The sequence below is a fragment of the Ahaetulla prasina genome, chromosome 14 (genome assembly GCF_028640845.1).
Source record: "Ahaetulla prasina isolate Xishuangbanna chromosome 14, ASM2864084v1, whole genome shotgun sequence".
Lineage (NCBI taxonomy): Eukaryota > Metazoa > Chordata > Lepidosauria > Squamata > Colubridae > Ahaetulla > Ahaetulla prasina.
The window spans coordinates 12968037-12986570 of record NC_080552.1 but is presented as its reverse complement, the minus strand read 5'-3'; the positions used below and the strand labels follow the sequence as shown (position 1 = coordinate 12986570).

The window sequence follows — 18534 nt, the reverse complement described above, 5'->3', positions numbered from 1 at the left end:
ACCTTGGAGGTCATCTAGTCCAACCCCCTGCTCACGCAGGAGACCTGTACTAGGGATTCGAACCGCCGACCTTTCTGATCGACAAGCTCGGTGTCTTAGCCACTGAGCCACCTAGTCACGCAAATTTAATTTAAATTGTCAATTTAATGAATAAATAAAATTTAGGGCATGCAAAGCTGGACACTTGGGTTTATGAGGCATGAAGACTGGCTGTTCACACTTCGCCTCACTGAGCCAAAAAACAAATATTATAATGATCTGATGTTCGACTGGAGAATAGAAAAATGATTTTTTTTTTTAAAAAAAAGTGAAAGGCCGCCTTTATGTTTCAGACTTCAGCGTCTTCCACATAGCAACCGTTGCTACGAGCAGACATTCAGTTGCTAGCACCTTCCTGGCAGCTTACAAAACCCAACACTGCGAGGTAACTATTACCAAAAAAACCCAAACAAACAGGAATTGGGCTACCAAAACACCTCCAGAAAAGTTTATCGATTATTAGAAAAATAAAACACCGGAAATATCCGGAGACTGGAATAACGGCCCTCCTAGCGAATCTAAATAATTCACTATCTCCCTGACAGGACGCGAAAAGCGCGGGCTGGCGCGAAACTTAAACCGTAGAGCTACAAAAGGGAAGAAACGAGGGTTGATTTTCATCGATTGTCTCGATATATTTTCCCATTTATCCATACGGAGCGCCACTGGGGCCTTTTTTCAGTCATTTATTACTCCATATATTACATGTATATATTTAAAAATGGCCAGTCACTTTAGAAATATCACTCCTGAAGAAAAAGCAGCGGCTTAATTAAAAAAAACAAAAAAGTCGGCCATTTTGATTTTTACTATCTCTAGGAGCACGGGACGGGGAGGGTCGCTCTAGGCTGTAGCGTGGGACACTCTATGGTTCTCTCTCTCTCCTTTCTCCGGGGAACCGAATTGAGTTCGGCTTTCGCCGCTTCGCGCGGTTCGCAAATCGCTTCTTTGTAGCCTTTCCTGCGCCGCCTTCATGCTGCCCGCTGAGTGCGCCCAGAGGTAACTGCTCATAATTATTATTATTATTATTATTAAATAGGAGGATGAGGATGATGAAAGATGGTTGGTCGCCCAGGCAGCCTGGATTTTGCACTTTTGTCCATCTGTTTGTTTGTTTGTTTGTTTTGTTTTGTTTTGTTTTGTTTTATTTTATTTGTCCACCTGTTTGTTTTGTTTTATTTTGTTTTGTTTTGTTTTGTTTTGTTTTATTTTATTATTTTATTTTATTTTATTATTTTATTTTATTTTATTTTATTTGTCATAACAGCATACATTAAGCATAAGCATGAAGCAACAGTAGGACAGGAACGGTTAGGCACGTTTGTGCTCTGTTCCTAAGAACCTGGGACAGGCAAGGTATGGATATTTGTGGATAGCAAATAGAATTTATTTATTTTATTTATTTATTTTTCAAATTTATATACCGCCCTATCTCCCTAAGGACTCAGGGCGGTTCACAGGCAGTTAAAATACATATAAATACAAATTAAAAAACAACAATTAAAAAACTTATTCTATTGCCGAATTTAAAAACAATATAAATAATAAAAAAACCCTTAAAACCAATAACTTTAAAATCTAATCTAATCCAGTCCCGCGCAAATGAATAAGTGCGTTATAACGGAGAGTTGGAAGGGACCTTTGGAGGTCTTCTAGTCTGACCCCGCTGCTTGATCAGAAAACGCTACACCGCTTCAGACAAATGGTTATCCAACCTCTTCTTAAAAAAACTTCCAGTGTTGGAGCATTCACAATTTCTGGAGGCAGGTAGTTCCACTGGGTAATTGTTCTCACTGTTAGTAAATTTCCCCTTGGTTCTAGGTTGCTTCTTCTCCTTGATTAGTTTCCACCCGCTGCTTCTTGTCCTACCTTTGGAGAATAGCTTGACTCCCTCTTCTTTGGGGCAGCCCCTGAGATAATTGGAACACTGCTATCATGCCTCCCCTAGTCCTTCTTTTCATTAAACTGGACATACCCAGTTCCTGCAACCGTTCTTCATATATTTTAGCCTCCAGTCCTCCAATCCTCTTTGTTGCTCTAATAGATTTATGGACACAGTCTGAGTTTCCCCAGGGCCGTTCCATCTCTTGTACTGGTAATCCTTAACTTAATGCCAACAATTGGGGATTGAGCTTCGGTTGCTAATTAAGCAAGGCAGTTGAATGAGTCATACCTGATTTTATGACCTTAGCCACAGCTTTTAAGCTAATCACGGTGGTTGTTAAGTGAATCAAATCACACGGTCATTAAATGAATCCAGCTTCTTTTGGAAGCACCCACCACTTCGTCTAGCTCTAGTTGATTGTTCTCACCTTTAGGAAATTTCTCCTTAGTTCTAGGTTGATTCTCTCTTTGATTAGTTTCCATCCATTGTTTCTTGTTTGGCCTTCAGGTGCTTTGGAGAATAGCTTGACTCCCTCTTCTTTGTGGCAGCCCCTGAGATACTGGAAGACTGCTATCATGTCTCCCCTAGTCCTTCTTTTCATTAAACTAGACATACCCAGTTCCTGCAACCGTTCTTTATATGTTTTAGCCTCCAGTCCCCTAATCAGCTTTGTTGCTCTTCTCTGCATTCTTTCTAGAGTCTCCACATCTTTTTTACATCGTGGCAACCAAAACTGGATGCCTTATTCCAAGTGTGGCCTTACCGAGGCCTTATAAAGTGCTACGTTAAATAGTGCTACAGGTATTATTGCAGGATGCAAACTGTTCCAAGTAAAGCTGCCTTTTGCAGCTTGGCTGCTCATGTTTTTGTCCATGCCCAGAGTTGTTCGAGGGATGCTCCAGATGTTTTGGCACTCCCAAAAATACCTGTTGATCCTTGTTCTTGCTTCCTTTTCGCACAGCCGTCCTACTTCCATTTGCAAAGGCTTTATATTCTGGGATTTTCCCTCCCATTCTTTCTCTTCTGTTCTGCAGTCTCGCTATGGTTTGTTGCACAGTCGTCCAGATGTTCATGCTGGATTTGGGCATTTTGTCCACCTAATGTAGGCTGATGTTGTTGTTTTGAGGGCGTGAAAGGTCTTGTTGCAGGAGGTAAGCCGGTTCCAAGCAAAGCTGCCTTTTGCAACTGACTGAGGGTGAGTGTTGTGACCCAGGCCCAAGTAGGTAATAGAATAGAATTTTATTGGCCAAGTGTGATTGGACACACAAGGAATTTGTCTTGGTGCATATGCTCTCAGTGTACAGAAAAGAAACTCAGTCCGTGAAAAACAAACAAACTTTATTCAAACAGCTGAGAATTACTTCATTCCCAGCCTAATTCAACTAAATGAAAGCAAATTCCTCCTAACACAAATTCCTCAGTCCTATTGTAAACCTTGGTCCAATTAGGCAAACTGCCAAAGGCCTTTCTTGACAAACGTTCACAAGCCACAAAAATCAATGCAAGACGTAGATGAAGCAGAAGACGTAGCTACTAACGTTGTTTTCCGGCAAAGCCCAAACACCGTTGCTGGTCTTTTAAGCCTTATGGGAGGGGCCAGTCATCTCTTGGCCTTACTCCCGAGTTGTCCTTCGTGCTTGAGCTGCTCTTGCCTTCTGGCAGCTGTCCTCATGCGTGCATTAGGAACAGGCTCCTTCTATTCCTCTGCCTCACTACTATCAGCCTCTGGAGTCCACACCTCACTCCCCAATGGCCCTGGCCTCACCTCAGTCTCATCGCTGTCCGACTCCGTTGCCAGCTCCGCAGGCTGCTGGCGGACCACAACAGTGAGTTTGTCAATGCCGATGGCATTCTAGTGGTGCTCCAGAGATTTTGGGCTCTCAGCTAAGGTGCCTATCGCTATTGGTGCTATCTTTGGGCAGGGGGTTGGACTAGAAGACCTCCAAGGTCTCTCCCAAGTCTATGATCCTGCTGGGAAATTCAAATCAAAGTTTCTTCTTCCGTTAAGGAAAGAACAGCCTTTTCTTGACTCTATTCCAGGCTGGTTTCCCTGTTCACCCAGGCCTTGGAAGATTGCGGAGATCAGAGGGCAAAACTCCAGGAGAAAGTTCAACAGTGCCGTGCGGTTCTTGGGGATTGGTAAGCTGGGTGTAATTTTAAAGTGTACCTTTCTGTTTAGTGCAAGGGAAGCAAAGAATGGGACCCTCTTCCTCTTCTCTTCTCCTCTCCTTCCTTGTCTCTTTTCTCTTCTTTCTCCTTTCCTCGCCTTCACCAATCCCCTTCTCCCCTCCTTCTCCTTCTCGTCCCTCTTCTCTTTCTTTTTCCAACCCTCCTCCTCTCTCTTCTCCTTCTCCTTCTTCCTTGTCTCTTTTCTCTTCTTTCTCCTCTCCTCTCCTTCACCAATCCTCGCCCTCATTCTCCCCTCCTTCTCCTTCTTCTCCTCCTTGTTCCTCTTCTCTTTCTTTTCCAACCTCCTCCTCCTCTCTCTTTTCCTTCTCCTTCTTCCTTGTCTGTCTTCTCTTCTTTCTTCTCTCTTCCTCCTCTCCTCTTCACCAATCCTCTTCCTCATTCTCCCCTCCTTCTCCTCCTCCTCCTCCCTCTTCTCTTTCTTCTTCCATCTCTCCTCCTTCTTCCTTCTTCCTTGTCTTTTCTCTCCTCTTTCTTTTTCCAATCCTTCTCCTCTTCCTCCTCAAAGGAAGTCATCTCAACAGTGAGTATCCCAATGCCACAAATCTCCCAGTCTTTCCTAAGCTTCTGCCCACATGAAATTATTATAATCAACAGCGACCTATAGAAACTGGGGATGATGCTGAAGAAGTGATGGGAAACATCTGTTCTTTGCTGAATGTGTGTACTCTTTTTTCCCCGGTACTAGGAACTCTGAGAGAGAAAATCCTGTTCCCGAAGATGCCAAAACTGAGAAACATGGTAAGGGAAGCATCATTCTTTATTAGCCTCCCTTGTTATTTATGTATTCAGTTAAACAGTTTATATATAGCCGCCAAATTTACACATAGGCGATTCCGGGCAGCTTGTAACATTTAAAAATCCCTCATAAAAGCCCATTAAAACCTCCCGTCTTACTCTCCATGGCAGCAACAACAGAATCAAATTAGCCACTTTATTGGCTCCATATCAGTTCTTGATCCTTGGTCTGGATCCTTTTTCCTGGTTATAAGGAGTCCTGGGCCTTTGATTGGAGATCTCAGAGTTTATGCTACCTCATTACAGTCATACCCTATTCCTGGATTGATGAATTCCAGTAAACCATGGTTTTGTTTATCCATGGCTTGTTGAATAAACAGCCCTTAGCTGGTATTACACAATGCCATCCCAAGTACCACAATTGCTAAGCTATAATTGATTGAATTGCCACACCTGAGGCAAAAAAATCAAATGAGGCACATTACAGTTACAAGCTACGCGGTGGCTCAGGGGCTAGGACGTTGAGCTTGTCGATCGAAAGATCGGCAGCTCGGCGGTTCGAATCCCTAGTGCTGCTGTGTAACAGGGTGAGCTCCCGTTACGTGTCCCAGCTTCTGTCAACCTAGCAGTTTCGAAAGCGTGTAAAAATGCAAGTAGAAAAAATAGGAACCACCTTTGGTGGGAAGGTAACAGCGTTCCGTGCGTCTTTGGTGTTGAGTCATGCTGGCCACATGACCATGGAGACATCTTCGGACAGCGCTGGCTCTTCGGCTTTGAAACGGAGATGAGCACCGCCCTTAAGGTCGGCAACGACTAGCACATATGTGCGAGGGGAACCTTTACATTTACCTTATAGTTACAAGTCTAATCAATAAAAAAAAAATAGTTCCACAAAACGTATAAATCCAGGTTAAATAAATGGATTCAATGCTGTGGATCCATAGTGGTGCGGCGGCCTAGAGGCGGAGCTCTCGCCTCACAATCAGGAGGTTTGTGAGTTCGATCCTGGGTAGAGGCAGATATTTCTCTCTCTGGGCACAATGAGAATACATCTGCTGCGAACTCCGCATGGGCGACAGGAAGGGCATCCGGCCAGCAAACACTCAGCTTCATTCAGTTGCCCAGACTCTGCCCCATAAGAGGTTATGTGGTCATTAAATGACACACATACAAAAAATACTGTGAATCCAAAGAAAACAAGTTCCTAGGTTGCAAGGCAGCATGGCTGGCCAGGGAATTCTGGGAGTTGAAGTCCACACGATCATAAAGGTCTCCAAGTTGGGAAACATTGATATAATTTGATCCATTTTTGACTTGCTTCCTTCATTTGTAGAAACAACAGAACCTTCAGCGGAAGAGCTTAAGGACTTGGAACTGCTTAACAGAGCCTTGGAGAAAGCATTAAGAGTCCGGTCAAAATTCCACCAAGTCCCACGTGAGACCATTAAAGTCTCCACAGCTTCAAGTAAGAAGCCGGTGAGCCAGGCTGCTTTGGAACAACCTGCACCTCATCCTAAGGACAAGGTCCCCAAGACTACCCAGATGTCTCCTGTGAGCAGAAAGCTGGTGGCGTCCCAAAAACCCACAGCTTATATGTTGAAGGCTCCCTACAAAACTGATGTGATGGTGAAACGGCCACCAGTGAAAATGCCAGCTGGACGGAGCTCCAGGACATCCAAAACGGCTGGGAAGAAGTTGTCATCCCCCACAAACGGGGTTGTTGCTTCTCAAAAGCTGAAACAATGCGCAAAAACAGCCAAAGACAGTCACGGAAAGAACTGCATTGCTGCTGCAGAACCCGGCTTGCGGTTGGGCTGTCCCAAAGGTCCATGTCGCACGACGACACCACCTTGGTTGGCTGGTGGAGGGGATTGTGCAGGAGGAGGTCTTCAAGTCCCTGAGGTAGATCCTGATCTGGAGACTTTAGGTAGACATGATCCTTTAAGAACAGACCCAGTGAGAAAACGAACAAAACCTCCAATTTCCACTCTTCAACAAAATGGGTAGGTAGCCTCCCATCCTAGCAGGGTGGATAAAAATCGATGTTTTTTTTAATTTAAATCCTATTTTTTTTAATTTAAATCCGATTTTTTTTAAAATTTAAATCGGATTTTTTTTTATTTTTATCAAATTTATTTTAATAAAATGCTGTTGGAGTAAAAAATCTATCTAAAGGTAGTTTTCTATATGCATTAATAATTTAGTTATGGGGACGCTCAGTGGCTAAGACGCTGAGGTTGTCGATCGAAAGGTCAGCAGTTCAGCAGTTCGAATCCCTAGTGCCACGTAATGGGGTGAGCTCCCGTTACTCGTCCCAGCTTCTGCCAACCTAGCAGTTTGAAAGCAGGTAAAAAATGCAAGTAGAAATATAGGGACCACCTTTGGTGGGAAGGGAACAGCGTTCCGTGCGCCTTTGGCGTTGAGGTTTTTTTTTTTTAATTTGCATTTATACCCTGCCCTTCTCCGAAGACTCAGGGCGGCTTACACTATGTTAAGCAATAGTCTTCATCCATTTGTATATTATATACAAAGTCAACTTATTGCCCACAACAATCTGGGTCCTCATTTTACCTACCTTATAAAGGATGGAAGGCTGAGTCAACCTTGGGCCTGGTGGGACTCGAACCTGCAGTAATTGCAAGCAGCTGCTGTTAATAACAGACTGTCTTACCAGCCTGAGCCACCAGAGGCCCTGACCACAGAGACGTCTACGGACAGTGCTGGCTTTTCGGCTTTGAAACGGAGGGGAGCACCGTCCCTAGAGTCGGGAACAACTAGCACGTATGTGCGAGGGCAAGGTCTTGGGGTAATTCTGACTCTGACCTAACCCCAAAATTACACCCAGTAAAAGCCTTATATCAGAGGATCACACGATATCAAGGATCCTGTCGTGTAGTTTGTTTTCAGTTGGCATGCTCGTGAGTGTCTGAATCCGGCCAGTCGTCAGCGTAAGAGGTTAATCTGCTGTAGGACATCCTGCAGAAAAGATGGTTTTCTTACTTACTCCTGAGGCTGATGCTATTCCACCTAACGGTCCTTTCTCTCCAAGTATAAATAGCAGCACCAATGTTTTATGACTTTAGGTTGTTGTTTTTCCCCTTCTGACAAAAACCAAAGCCTCCATGAAGAGAGCAGATGAGTCTGTTTGGATACAACCCGTCGATGCCATCTGCCAAGCAGAGGAAGCCAGCCACATTCTCACGTTCTTCCAAAACAATTATGCGAGCTAAATTTGCCGCACAGTTTCTGCCCTTCCGTACGAGGATTATCTCTGGGGCTTCCATCAACCTTGGCTCCATCGACTTGGCTGGAGCGAATAGGAACAGGAATGCAGTCTCTGAAAGGCAAAAGTCCCAAAATCCCTGGTTGGAAAGCCCTTGCATCCAAGCTGAGGAAGCTTTACATGATACATTAGTTTGGTCTAGTGGTTAAGGCACCAGGCTAGAAAGCAGGTGACTGTGAGTTCAAGACCCGCATTAGCCATGAAAGCCAAGTGGATGACTTTGAGCCAATCACCAGGAGACAGGGAGTTCCAGTTCTGCCATAGCCATGAAAACGGACAGACTTTGAGCCAATCACCAGGAGACAGGGAGTTCCAGTTCTGCCATAGCCATGAAAACGGACAGACTTTGAGCCAATCACCAGGAGACAGGGAGTTCCAGTTCTGCCATAGCCATGAAAACGGACAGACTTTGAGCCAATCACCAGGAGACAGGGAGTTCCAGTTCTGCCATAGCCATGAAAACGGACAGCCTTTGAGCCATTCAACAGGAGACTGGGAGTTCTAGTCCCACCTTTGGCATGAAAGCTGCCGAGGTGACTTTAAGTCAGTCCCTGGGAGACTGGGAGTTCTAGTCCCACCTTTGGTATGAAAGCTGGCTAGGTGACTTTAAGTCAATCCCTAGGAGACTGGGAGTTCTAGTTCCACTTTAGGCCTGAAAGCTGGCTGGGTGACTTTGGGCCAGTCAGCCAGTCATTCTTTCTCAGTCCAACACACCTCACAGGGTGGTTGTTGTGGGAAAGTAGCAGAAGGAAGAAGTATTGGATATCTTCACTGGCTTCATTGAGTTAAATGCCAAAATAGGAAAGGAAATGAAAGGAAGTGTAAAGTAAAATAAAATAAAAATGCTTGCAGGTTGCTAGTTGAATTTTGCTGGTTGAATTGTTGGAATTCCCTGAAGGCACTAGTTTGAATAAAGAAACCGGTCAAAATTGCTTTTCTAGGTGAGGGCGAACAGAACGATCTCAAAACTGTGTAATAATCATGCCAGAATTGAGGAAGAGAGGTTTACTTATGGCTGTTTGCTTACCTGTCTTTTCTGAAATTCAATCCAAAAATGAGCTGAGATTTCTCCTGGTTTCCAATATTGGTGGGTACAGAGCTGGAATTCAAAAATTTCAGCAACCGGTTCACTGCCCAGTTGCTGGGTGGCCATGGTCATGGGGGCGTGGCCTACTCGGCTACCTGCACCATGGGAGGAAGCATTTCTGCCCTCCCCAGGCTCCAGAAACTTTCCTCGAGCCTCCAGGAAGGTGAAAAGGGCCGGAATAGCTCAGGCTGTTAGAGCAGAGGTTCCCAATCTTTTTCGCCCGCGGCTCCCCCGGAAATCCGACCTGCAACTGCGCATGCGCACCAGACGCGCCCGCGGCTCCCCGGAAATCCGACCTGCAACTGCGCATGTGCACCAGACGCCCCAGAAATGGCACATCAGCGCCGGACCCAGCGGGCGCAGATATTCCGCGGCGCCCCCATGACGATAGCGCGGCTCCCTGGGGAGCCGCGGCTCACAGTTTGGGAATCACTGTGTTAGAGCCTGTTATTAGAACACAGTAGCCTGCAATTACTGCAGGTTCAGGTCCGGCCCAAGGTTGACTCAGCCTTCCATCCTTTATAAGGTAGGTAAAATGAGGACCCAGATTGTTGGGGGGGCAATAAGTTGACTTTGTAAAAATATACAAATGGAATGAGACTATTGCCTTATACACTGTAAGCCGCCCTGAGTCTTCAGAGAAGGGCGGGATATAAATGTGTAAAAAAAAAAAAAAAAAGCCCTCCCCTGGGCACCAGAGGCCCTCTGGAGGCAGAAATGGGCCCATTTCCATACTTCTGGTAGGCCAGTTTATTGCCCTCCCAAGGCTCTGGGGGCTTTCCTCCAGCCTCCAGGAGGGCAAAAACGGCCTCCCCTGGGCACCGGAGGCCCTCTGGAGGCCAGAAATAAGCCCATTTCTGGACTTCCGGTAGGCCCGTTTTCGCCCTCCCAGAGCCTCCGCATGTGCCCTGCACTTACCTGGCATCCAAAACAGGCCGCGTGAAGACTCCTGGGAGGGGAGGGGAAGGGTGGACAATCCTTGGGACAACCGGTTCGGTGAACCAGGTTAAAATTAACTTCCGGTTTTCCCGAACCGGTCTGAACCAGCTGAATCCCACCCCTAGTTGCGCATTTACCAAGGATGATAATGCTTTTTTTTCCTTTTTCTTTCTTTCTTTCTTTTTTTTTTGCAGGTCTTCGCTGAAACTGCCCCTTCCGTATCAGAAAGCTTTCTCCAAGTATTTCAGGTAAGCTTATCCAAATCAGCCTAATCTGCAAGTCGGGAGAAATGTTAGGATCTCTGGGTTGGATGACCCAGGATGGGTTAGTTTGCAGAATGGACATAGGATTCAGCGTGATTTTGTGACCTCAATTCTGAGGCATGTCAGGAACCTTGTACAGACAGCCATGGAGCCATTGGCTTTGACTCCAGAAGCCGATCTACACATCTTAAATAAATACTAGGGATGATAGGAGAGCTATCTATCTATCTATTCATCTATCTATCTATCTATCTATCTATCTATCTATCTATCTCTCTATCTATCTATTTACAGTATCTATCTATTTATCTATCTATCTATCTATCTATAGTATCTATCTATTTATCTATCTATCTATCTATCTATCTACAGTATCCATCTATTTATCTATTTATCTATCTATCTATCTACAATATCTATCTATATCTATCTATCTATCTATCTATCTATACAGTATCTATCTATCTATCTATCTATCTATCTATCCAGTATCTATCTATCTATCTATCTATCTATCTATCTATCTATCTATCTAACTACAGTATCTATCTATCTATCTATCTACAGTATATCTATCTATCTATCTATCTACAGTATCTATCTACAGTATCTATTTATCTATCTATCTATCTATCTACAGTATCTATCTATCTATCTATCTATCTATCTATCTATCTATCTATCTATCTATCTATCTATCTATCTATCTATCTACAGTATCTATCTATCTATCTATCTATCTATCTATCTATCTATCTATCTATCTATCTATCTATCTATCTATCTATCTATCTATCTATCTATCTATCTACAGTATCTATCTATCTACAGTATCTATCTATCTATCTATCTATCTACAGTATCTATCTATCTATCTATCTATCTATCTATCTATCTATCTATCTATCTATCTACAGTATATCTATCTATCTATCTACAGTATCTATCTATCTATCTATCTATCTATCTACACTATCTATCTATCTATCTATCTATCTATCTATCTATCTATCTATCTATCTATCTTTATCTATCTATTTATCTATCTATCTATCTATCTATCTATCTATCTATCTATCTATCTATCTATCTATCTATCTATCTATCTACAGTATCTATCTATCTATCTATATCTACAGTATCTATCTATCTATCTATCTATAGTATCTATCTACTCTGTTTCCCCCAAAATAAGACATCCCCTGATAATAAGCCCAATTGGGCTTTTGAGCGCATGGCAATAAGGCCAAGCGCTTATTTCAGGGTTCAAAAAAATATAAGGCAGGGTCTTATTTTCAGGGAAACATGGTACGTCTACCCACTTTAAAGCTGTCAAGACTGAGAAACGCTCCCTCTAAGGTAGAGATCTACCACCTTAGAGACTTTAAGACATGCGAACTTCAACTCCCAGAATTCCCAGCGCCGGATGGAGAATTCTGGGACTCGAAGCCCACACGTCTTAAAGCAGCCACAGTTGGAGACCCCCTGCTCTAAGAGAGCTTGCACTGCGCAGAACTAGAAATCCCGAAAAGAACGTCTTCAAATTAGACGATTCTGCAAAAAGTGTTTGAGTGTAACTGGCAAGAATATCTCAGTCTCTTCTTCAGGCAGTAACAAGCCAGGTCTCAAGATTGGAGCATCTCCCAGGTGGGAGGGGGGGAGTTTTTGGCTTATTATTTCCCACTCTTCTGCTTCTTGACACAAAGGTTGTTGGAGAAGTGCCAGGATTTGAAAACAGTCCCCGAGGCAGCTGTCACCAAGAGCCAGTTTTTAGAGAAGCTGCAAGCAACTGTATCCTTTTGGTAATTTGGCATTTTGCAGAAGAAGAAAATTTGGCTTTTTGCATCTGCAGGTATGACTAGGGCTAGCTGTCTGGTTTTTCCTGGTGCTGACACAGGTGTTTTGTTATGTCCGCTTGTAGTCTTTTTTTTAAAAAAAAAACAAAAATTGCTAGAGTGTATTTCCTTAGGCTTTGACTGGGGTTGTTAACTCCATTCAAACTCCTCTGGCTTCCCAAAACTCTTCCAATTTTATTGATTTCTCACGTCGATCTCCGTTTTGGTTCTAAGCAATATAAACTTTGATATGGAATAGCTTTCATCCGTGACCCACATTGTATGTAAAATATATTCCCCAGACAGTTGGAAATTTTCGGGCTTGGTGTCTTTTTTTTTTTTAAATACCTTTTATTTTTTAAAAAACAACAAGACATAACAAACACTAACATAAAACATATACTCTTTCTTTACATCGGCTTCGTAATGGTAATCCTCTATTAGTAAACCGCTCTGAGTCCTTCAGGAGAAGGGCGGTCTAGAAATTTTAATAATAATAATAATAATAATAATAATAATAATAATAATAATAATAATAATAATAATAATAATAATAATAATTTTTTATTATTATTATTATTATTATTATTATTTACATTTTCCCCTCTCATTTTCTTTAATTATACTTAGCTTTTTGTCCCATTATCCCTTATTTCTATATATCTTCCATCATACCTGTCATTATAACAATACATTTTCTTTCATTTTCTTTTTTTTAAATACCTTTTATTTTTTTAAAAACAACAAGACATAACAAACACTAACATAAAACATATACTCTTTCTTTACATCAGATTCGTAATGGTAATCCTCTATTAGTAAACGGCCCTGAGTCCTTCGGGAGAAGGGCGGTATAGAAATTTTAATAATAATAATAATAATAATAATAATAATAATAATAATAATAATTATTATTATTATTATTATTATTATTATTATTATTATTATTATTATTATTATTATTATTATTTACATTTTCCCCTCTTGTTTTCTTTAATTATACTTAGCTTTTTGTCCCATTATCCCTTATTTCTATATATCTTCCATCATACCTGTCATTATAACAATACATTTTCTTTCATGCACTACTTTTTTTTTGTGACCTTTTCCCCTTTTCCGTCGTTTATCATTTCTAATTTCTATCCAATTATACAATTTATTCCATGCTATATAATATTCCGTATCGTCCTTTTCTTTTATCTCCTTTGTTAATTTATCCATCTCAGCACAGTCCGGAATTTTCTTGATCACTTCCTCCTCCGATAGCTTGGTGTCTTGATACATCTGGAGAACCTCAACTTACAAAACCTGCTGTAGAAATAAAGGTGGGGGAGGGAAAGGAGACAACTTGATGCTCTCTGAGCTTGATAGTTTTCTTGTGGACGTTTCATTACCAAACTAGGTAACATCATCAGTGCTAGGTGGGGTTTGCGGAGAGGAGGAGGAGGAAGACTGTGGGGTCCTTAGTTTTCTTGCAGACGTTTCATTACCAAACTAGGTAACACCATCAGTGCATAGTATTGTCCCCTTTCCTTAAGCAGATGGTCAGTTCTTCTCTCCTACGCCAGCCTTTACCCCAGCGGAGGTAAAGCAGGAGTTGGTGCATCTACGTGACCTTCACTTGCTCATCACTCAGCACATGGAAGCTGAAAGCCCAGGTGAGAAAGAAGCTACTGAACCAATTCCTTCACGCCCACCTGGGCATGAATCTGCAAGGGAGTCTAGGAACATGGCAATCGTTGGATCTTTGTTTAAAACAGGGGGGACCAATCTTGTCAACTTTAAAACCTGTGGACTTCAACTCCCAGAATTCCTCAATAGGGAATGGGGAATACGAATGGAATGGAATGGAATGGAATGGAATGGAATAGAATAGAATAGAATAGAATAGAATAGAATAGAATAGAATAGAATAGAATAGAATAGAATAGAATAACAGAGTTGGAAGGAGAGGAGAGAGGAGAGGAGAGGAGAGGAGAGGAGAGAAGAGAAGAGAAGAGAAGAGAAGAGAAGAGAAGAGAAGAGAAGAGAAGAGAAGAGAAGTTTTGTTCCTAAAAGACCAGAGTCTGATTGACAGCTGCAAGGCAAGAAGGTCTTCTAGATGATGGTTATCCCCAGAATCCACCTAAGAAATTTAGAATAGGATAGGATAAATAGAATAGAATAGAATAGAATAGAATAGAATAGAATAGAATAGAATAGAATAGAATAGAATAGAATAGTTGGAAGTTGGAGGTCTTCTAGTCCAGCCCCCTGCCCAGGCAGGAAACCCTATTTCAGACAAATGATTGTCCAATTTCTTCTTTAAAAACTTCCAGTGTTGGAGCATTCACAACTTCTGCAGGCAAGTTGTTCCACTGATTAATTGTTCTCACTGTCAGGAAATTTCTCCTTAGTTCTAGGTTGCTTCTCTCCTTGATTAGTTTCCACCCCTTGCTTTTTGTCCTGCCCTCAGGTGCTTTGGAAAATAGCTTGACTCCCTCTTTTTTGGGGCAGCCCCTGAGATACTGGAAGGCTGCTATCATGTCCCTCCCCCCCTCTCCTCCTTTTCTCTAGACTAGCCAAACCCAAATCCTGCAGCCATTCTTCATCTGTTTTTAGCGTTGGTCCAGAGCGATGTTGTCTTACCTGCAGCTTTTCTTCTCAGAGGCACTTGGAGAAAACCCAACCTGGGACAGAGAGTACGAAAGCCTTGTGACTCTGCAGGCCCTACAAGAGGTAGTAGAGCAGCACCTCGGCAAACTAGACCAGATGCGAGAAGGTGAGAGTTACTACTCGAAGGCATCATTAACTCTTCGCTTGAGCTGCTCTTGCCTTCTGGCAGCTCTTCTCATGCGTGCATTAGGAACTGGCTCCTCCTGTTCCTCTGCCTCACTACTGTCACCCTCTGGAGGCTCTGGTGTCCGCACTCCCCGATGGCCCTGGTCCCACCTCTGCCTCTGACGCGGAGCCCTCATCCGGGCCTTCCCCAGCCTCCAGGACTGGCCCATGTTCTTCCTCAGCCTCATCGCTGTCCGACTCCATTGCCAGCTCCGCAGGCTGCTGGCGGACCGCAACAGTATTTTTACGATTTATATTGTTTTATTTAGTTTCCTAGTATGATTTATGTTGGTTGCTCATTTAGTATCCTATGACTATCGCTAAGTGTTGTATCTTATGATTCATGGTGAGTGTATTTTTATGATGGCTATGATCATGATTTACCTCTTATAGCTTTTATGTACACTTATGCCCCGAGGATAAATTCCTTGTGTGTCTGATCACGCTTGGCCAATAAAGAATTAATATCCTATAAGTCACCTTGTTCAGTGCCCGTTGTCACTTCGAACGGCGACTAAATGGACTGTTGTAACTTGAGGACTACCTGCAGTGAGACTTAGCCCCTTCTTCTAATGTCAGTCTTGTTGGTGCTTGATATTTAGCAGACAAGAGTTGGGACCTTGTAGGTCATCTAGCCCAACCCCCTGCCCAAGCTGGAAACCCTCCACCACTTGAGACAAACGGCAGTCCAGTCTCTTCTTGAAAGCCTCCAGGGATGAAGCTCCCACAACTTCTGAATTGTAATAATTGTATATTGTAATAATGTTGTAACGGAGATCGCTTTTCCTTCTCCGACAGCTCTGGTGTCCCATGCAGAGTTTGCCTCGCTCTGCATGAATGACAAGGAGGACAACGACCATGATTCTTTGGGCTTCTGTCATGCTACCTTTGGAGATCAAACCTGTACGGATTCGGATTTACCGGGGCCTCCCCGACTTCTTTTTTACTCCAGCTTGGATGAGCTGAAGGAGATGGAGGCTTTAAAACTGCAGGTGGCGATGCTGGAACAGAAACTTCAGATCCAGACGGTAATTTGGCTCCCACCTCTCTCTGTTTTTACCCAGGCTGACTGTTCCTGACTCTAGAGCAGGGGTCTCCAACCTTGGCAACTTTAAGCCTGGAGGACTTCAACTCCCGGGGAAGTCTAGGAGTTGAAGTCCTCCAGGCTTAAAGTTGCCAAGGTTGGAGACCCCTGCTCTAGAGCATTGGTGGCGAACTGGTGCCCTCTCTATGGGCACGCACACCATTGCCCCAGCCCAGCTCCATCGCATTTCTCCCGCAGGGGGGAGAGAGAGAGAGGGAGAAAGAGAGAGAGGGAGGGAAAGAACGAACTGATATTACAAAAGTTTTCAAAATATTTCAAAAGCAGGGAAAAAAAATGAAGGGGCATAAAAGTGCATTTATCACGTTTTTCTTAGAACAATTAGTTGAACTCTGCCTTGTTTTATCATTATTTTAGGTAGTAAAACCTCATTATTCGGGTTAAATTGCCGTGTTGGCCCTTTGCGATACATAAGTGGGTTTTGGGTTGCAGTTTCGGTCTCAAAAAGGATCGTCATTCCTGACTCTAGAGCCAACTTAAGAGAGGAGATATGGTAGGCATGAAAGCTGGCTGGGTGACTTGAGCCAATCACTAGGAGACTGGGATTTCCAGTACAATCTTAGGCATCGTTCGATCCTGATCGGCTCGAGGTTGACTCAGCCTTCCATCCTTCTGACGTCAGTAAAATGAGGACCCAGATGGTTCGGGGTAATATGCTGGCATTGTAAAACCCTCAGAGAGTGCTGCGAAGGACTGCGGGGCAGAATGTATGTCTAAGTGCTATTGCTATTGCATCTTTTCCAATGCTGAACGTTGTCCTCGATGCAGGCTATGGAAACGGAACTCCTTCCCCTTCTAGAACCCGGCCGCCTTCCAGAAAGTTCTAGACCTTCGGTGATCCGTGCTGTGTATTCCTTGTTGTGTGAAAGCGGGGAGCACGTTCCTGTTCTGGTGAAGGATGAAGAACTGTCCAGCTGAGCTGATGTGAAAAACGGATGACCAGCAGCCATACTCAGGAAACTATTCACTTTTGGCCTCCGTCCTTCAGTTCCAGCCCTTTCATGACAGGTGACGGTCAGCGGCAGGTCCCTCAGCCTCTTCACCTGCGCGCACTTGTCCAGCAAATAAAAAAGATTTTGTACCTCCTCATTAGCTTTTTATACACACACACACACACACCCTTCCCCATTTATGGCTCTTCTGCCAAAACTCAGACAAGTGGAAGCTTGGCTTAGGAACATTTTCTTTCAGGCCAATCTTGGCCAACGCCTGGCGAGTTTGTTTTCATTTCCCTTAAGTCTCGGGGAAATCCAAGCTGAACGGGAGGCTCTGTGTGTTTGGCAGGGATTGTACCTCAGGCCCATAAAATGTGCTACAAATCCTTCTTGACGTTTGGTGTTTTTTTTCGGGCAGAAGCTGCATTTCAGCCAGCCCTGTTTGTAAATCAAAATGACGGCTTCCATTTCAGGACATTTTGTCCTTCTCCCGCCTAGCCCAGAGTTTCTCAACCCTTGGCAACGTTAAGATATGTGGACTTCAATTCCCAGAATTCTCCCGGTCAGTCCGCATAGAATAGAACATGGAAAAATAGTGTGGGACGAAGACTTAGAGGTCTTCAACCCCCTGCTCAAGCAGGAAACCCTATACCCGTGATGGCCAGAGGTGGCACGCAGAGCCCTCCTTGTGGGCACGTGCGCCGTCACCAGCTGCTCTTCTGGTTTCGCACCGGCTGTCGTGTCCCACCCCCCACTCCGACGGACGAGTCAAGGAAGTCTGTAACAACCTTGGCAATGAAGCCTCTGCAGCTTGCCAAGTTCCTTCGAGGTTTATCAGGGCAGGCAGGAGTCCAAGTTGTGACTTCAGCGATAGGGTCCGGTATCAGCAAACTCGATAAGACTTTGCTTGACTCAAGGTTGGAATGCCAAAAGCAGATCCTTTATATAGGCTGTGGGGTGTGGTTCCATGACTCAGCATTTATCCAGGCCTGCCCCTCCCTTCCTTCTGCTGGTGTCACCTCTCAGATCTCCGGAAGCGAGGATCCTCCCATTTTGAATTCTCTTCAGCTGGATCTGCTGTCTGGGAAAGGGAGGGGTCAGAAGGAGTAGGCCCGAGCAATTCCAATACCTGGCTGGCTTCCTGCTCTGTCGGTTGAGCCAAAGAAACACACGCTGTATGAGTGAGATTTATTGGGCTACACCTTTCACTCCTGGAATCGTCTCTGGCCATGGGGCCAGGGCTGGGGGCTGGAGGCATGACAGGCCGTTCATCTTCATTATCAGACTCGGAGTCTGATAACAGGCCCTGTTGGAGACGGGAGGGGCCCGGCCGAGGAGAGGAGGGAGGACGAGTCACAACACTGGCCAGCTGGTCTTCGCACATGCTCGAGTGCTGGAAACCTAAAGATCAGCTGACCGGT

The 18534-nt window shown here is 43.9% G+C and overlaps 1 protein-coding gene across 1 annotated transcript; it reads left to right on the top strand.

Annotated features, from left to right (window-relative positions):
* The first annotated feature begins 904 nt into the window (after positions 1-904).
* Positions 905-17481, top strand: TEDC2 (tubulin epsilon and delta complex 2). Its single transcript, XM_058157246.1, has 10 exons — positions 905-1038; positions 3965-4063; positions 4800-4852; positions 6183-6852; positions 10353-10406; positions 12128-12212; positions 13806-13914; positions 14904-15017; positions 15875-16104; positions 16947-17481. The coding sequence occupies exons 1-10, from the start codon at positions 1013-1015 to the stop codon at positions 17094-17096; spliced, it is 1590 nt and encodes a 529-aa protein (XP_058013229.1). The 5' UTR covers positions 905-1012; the 3' UTR covers positions 17097-17481.
* The last annotated feature ends 1053 nt before the right edge of the window (positions 17482-18534 follow it).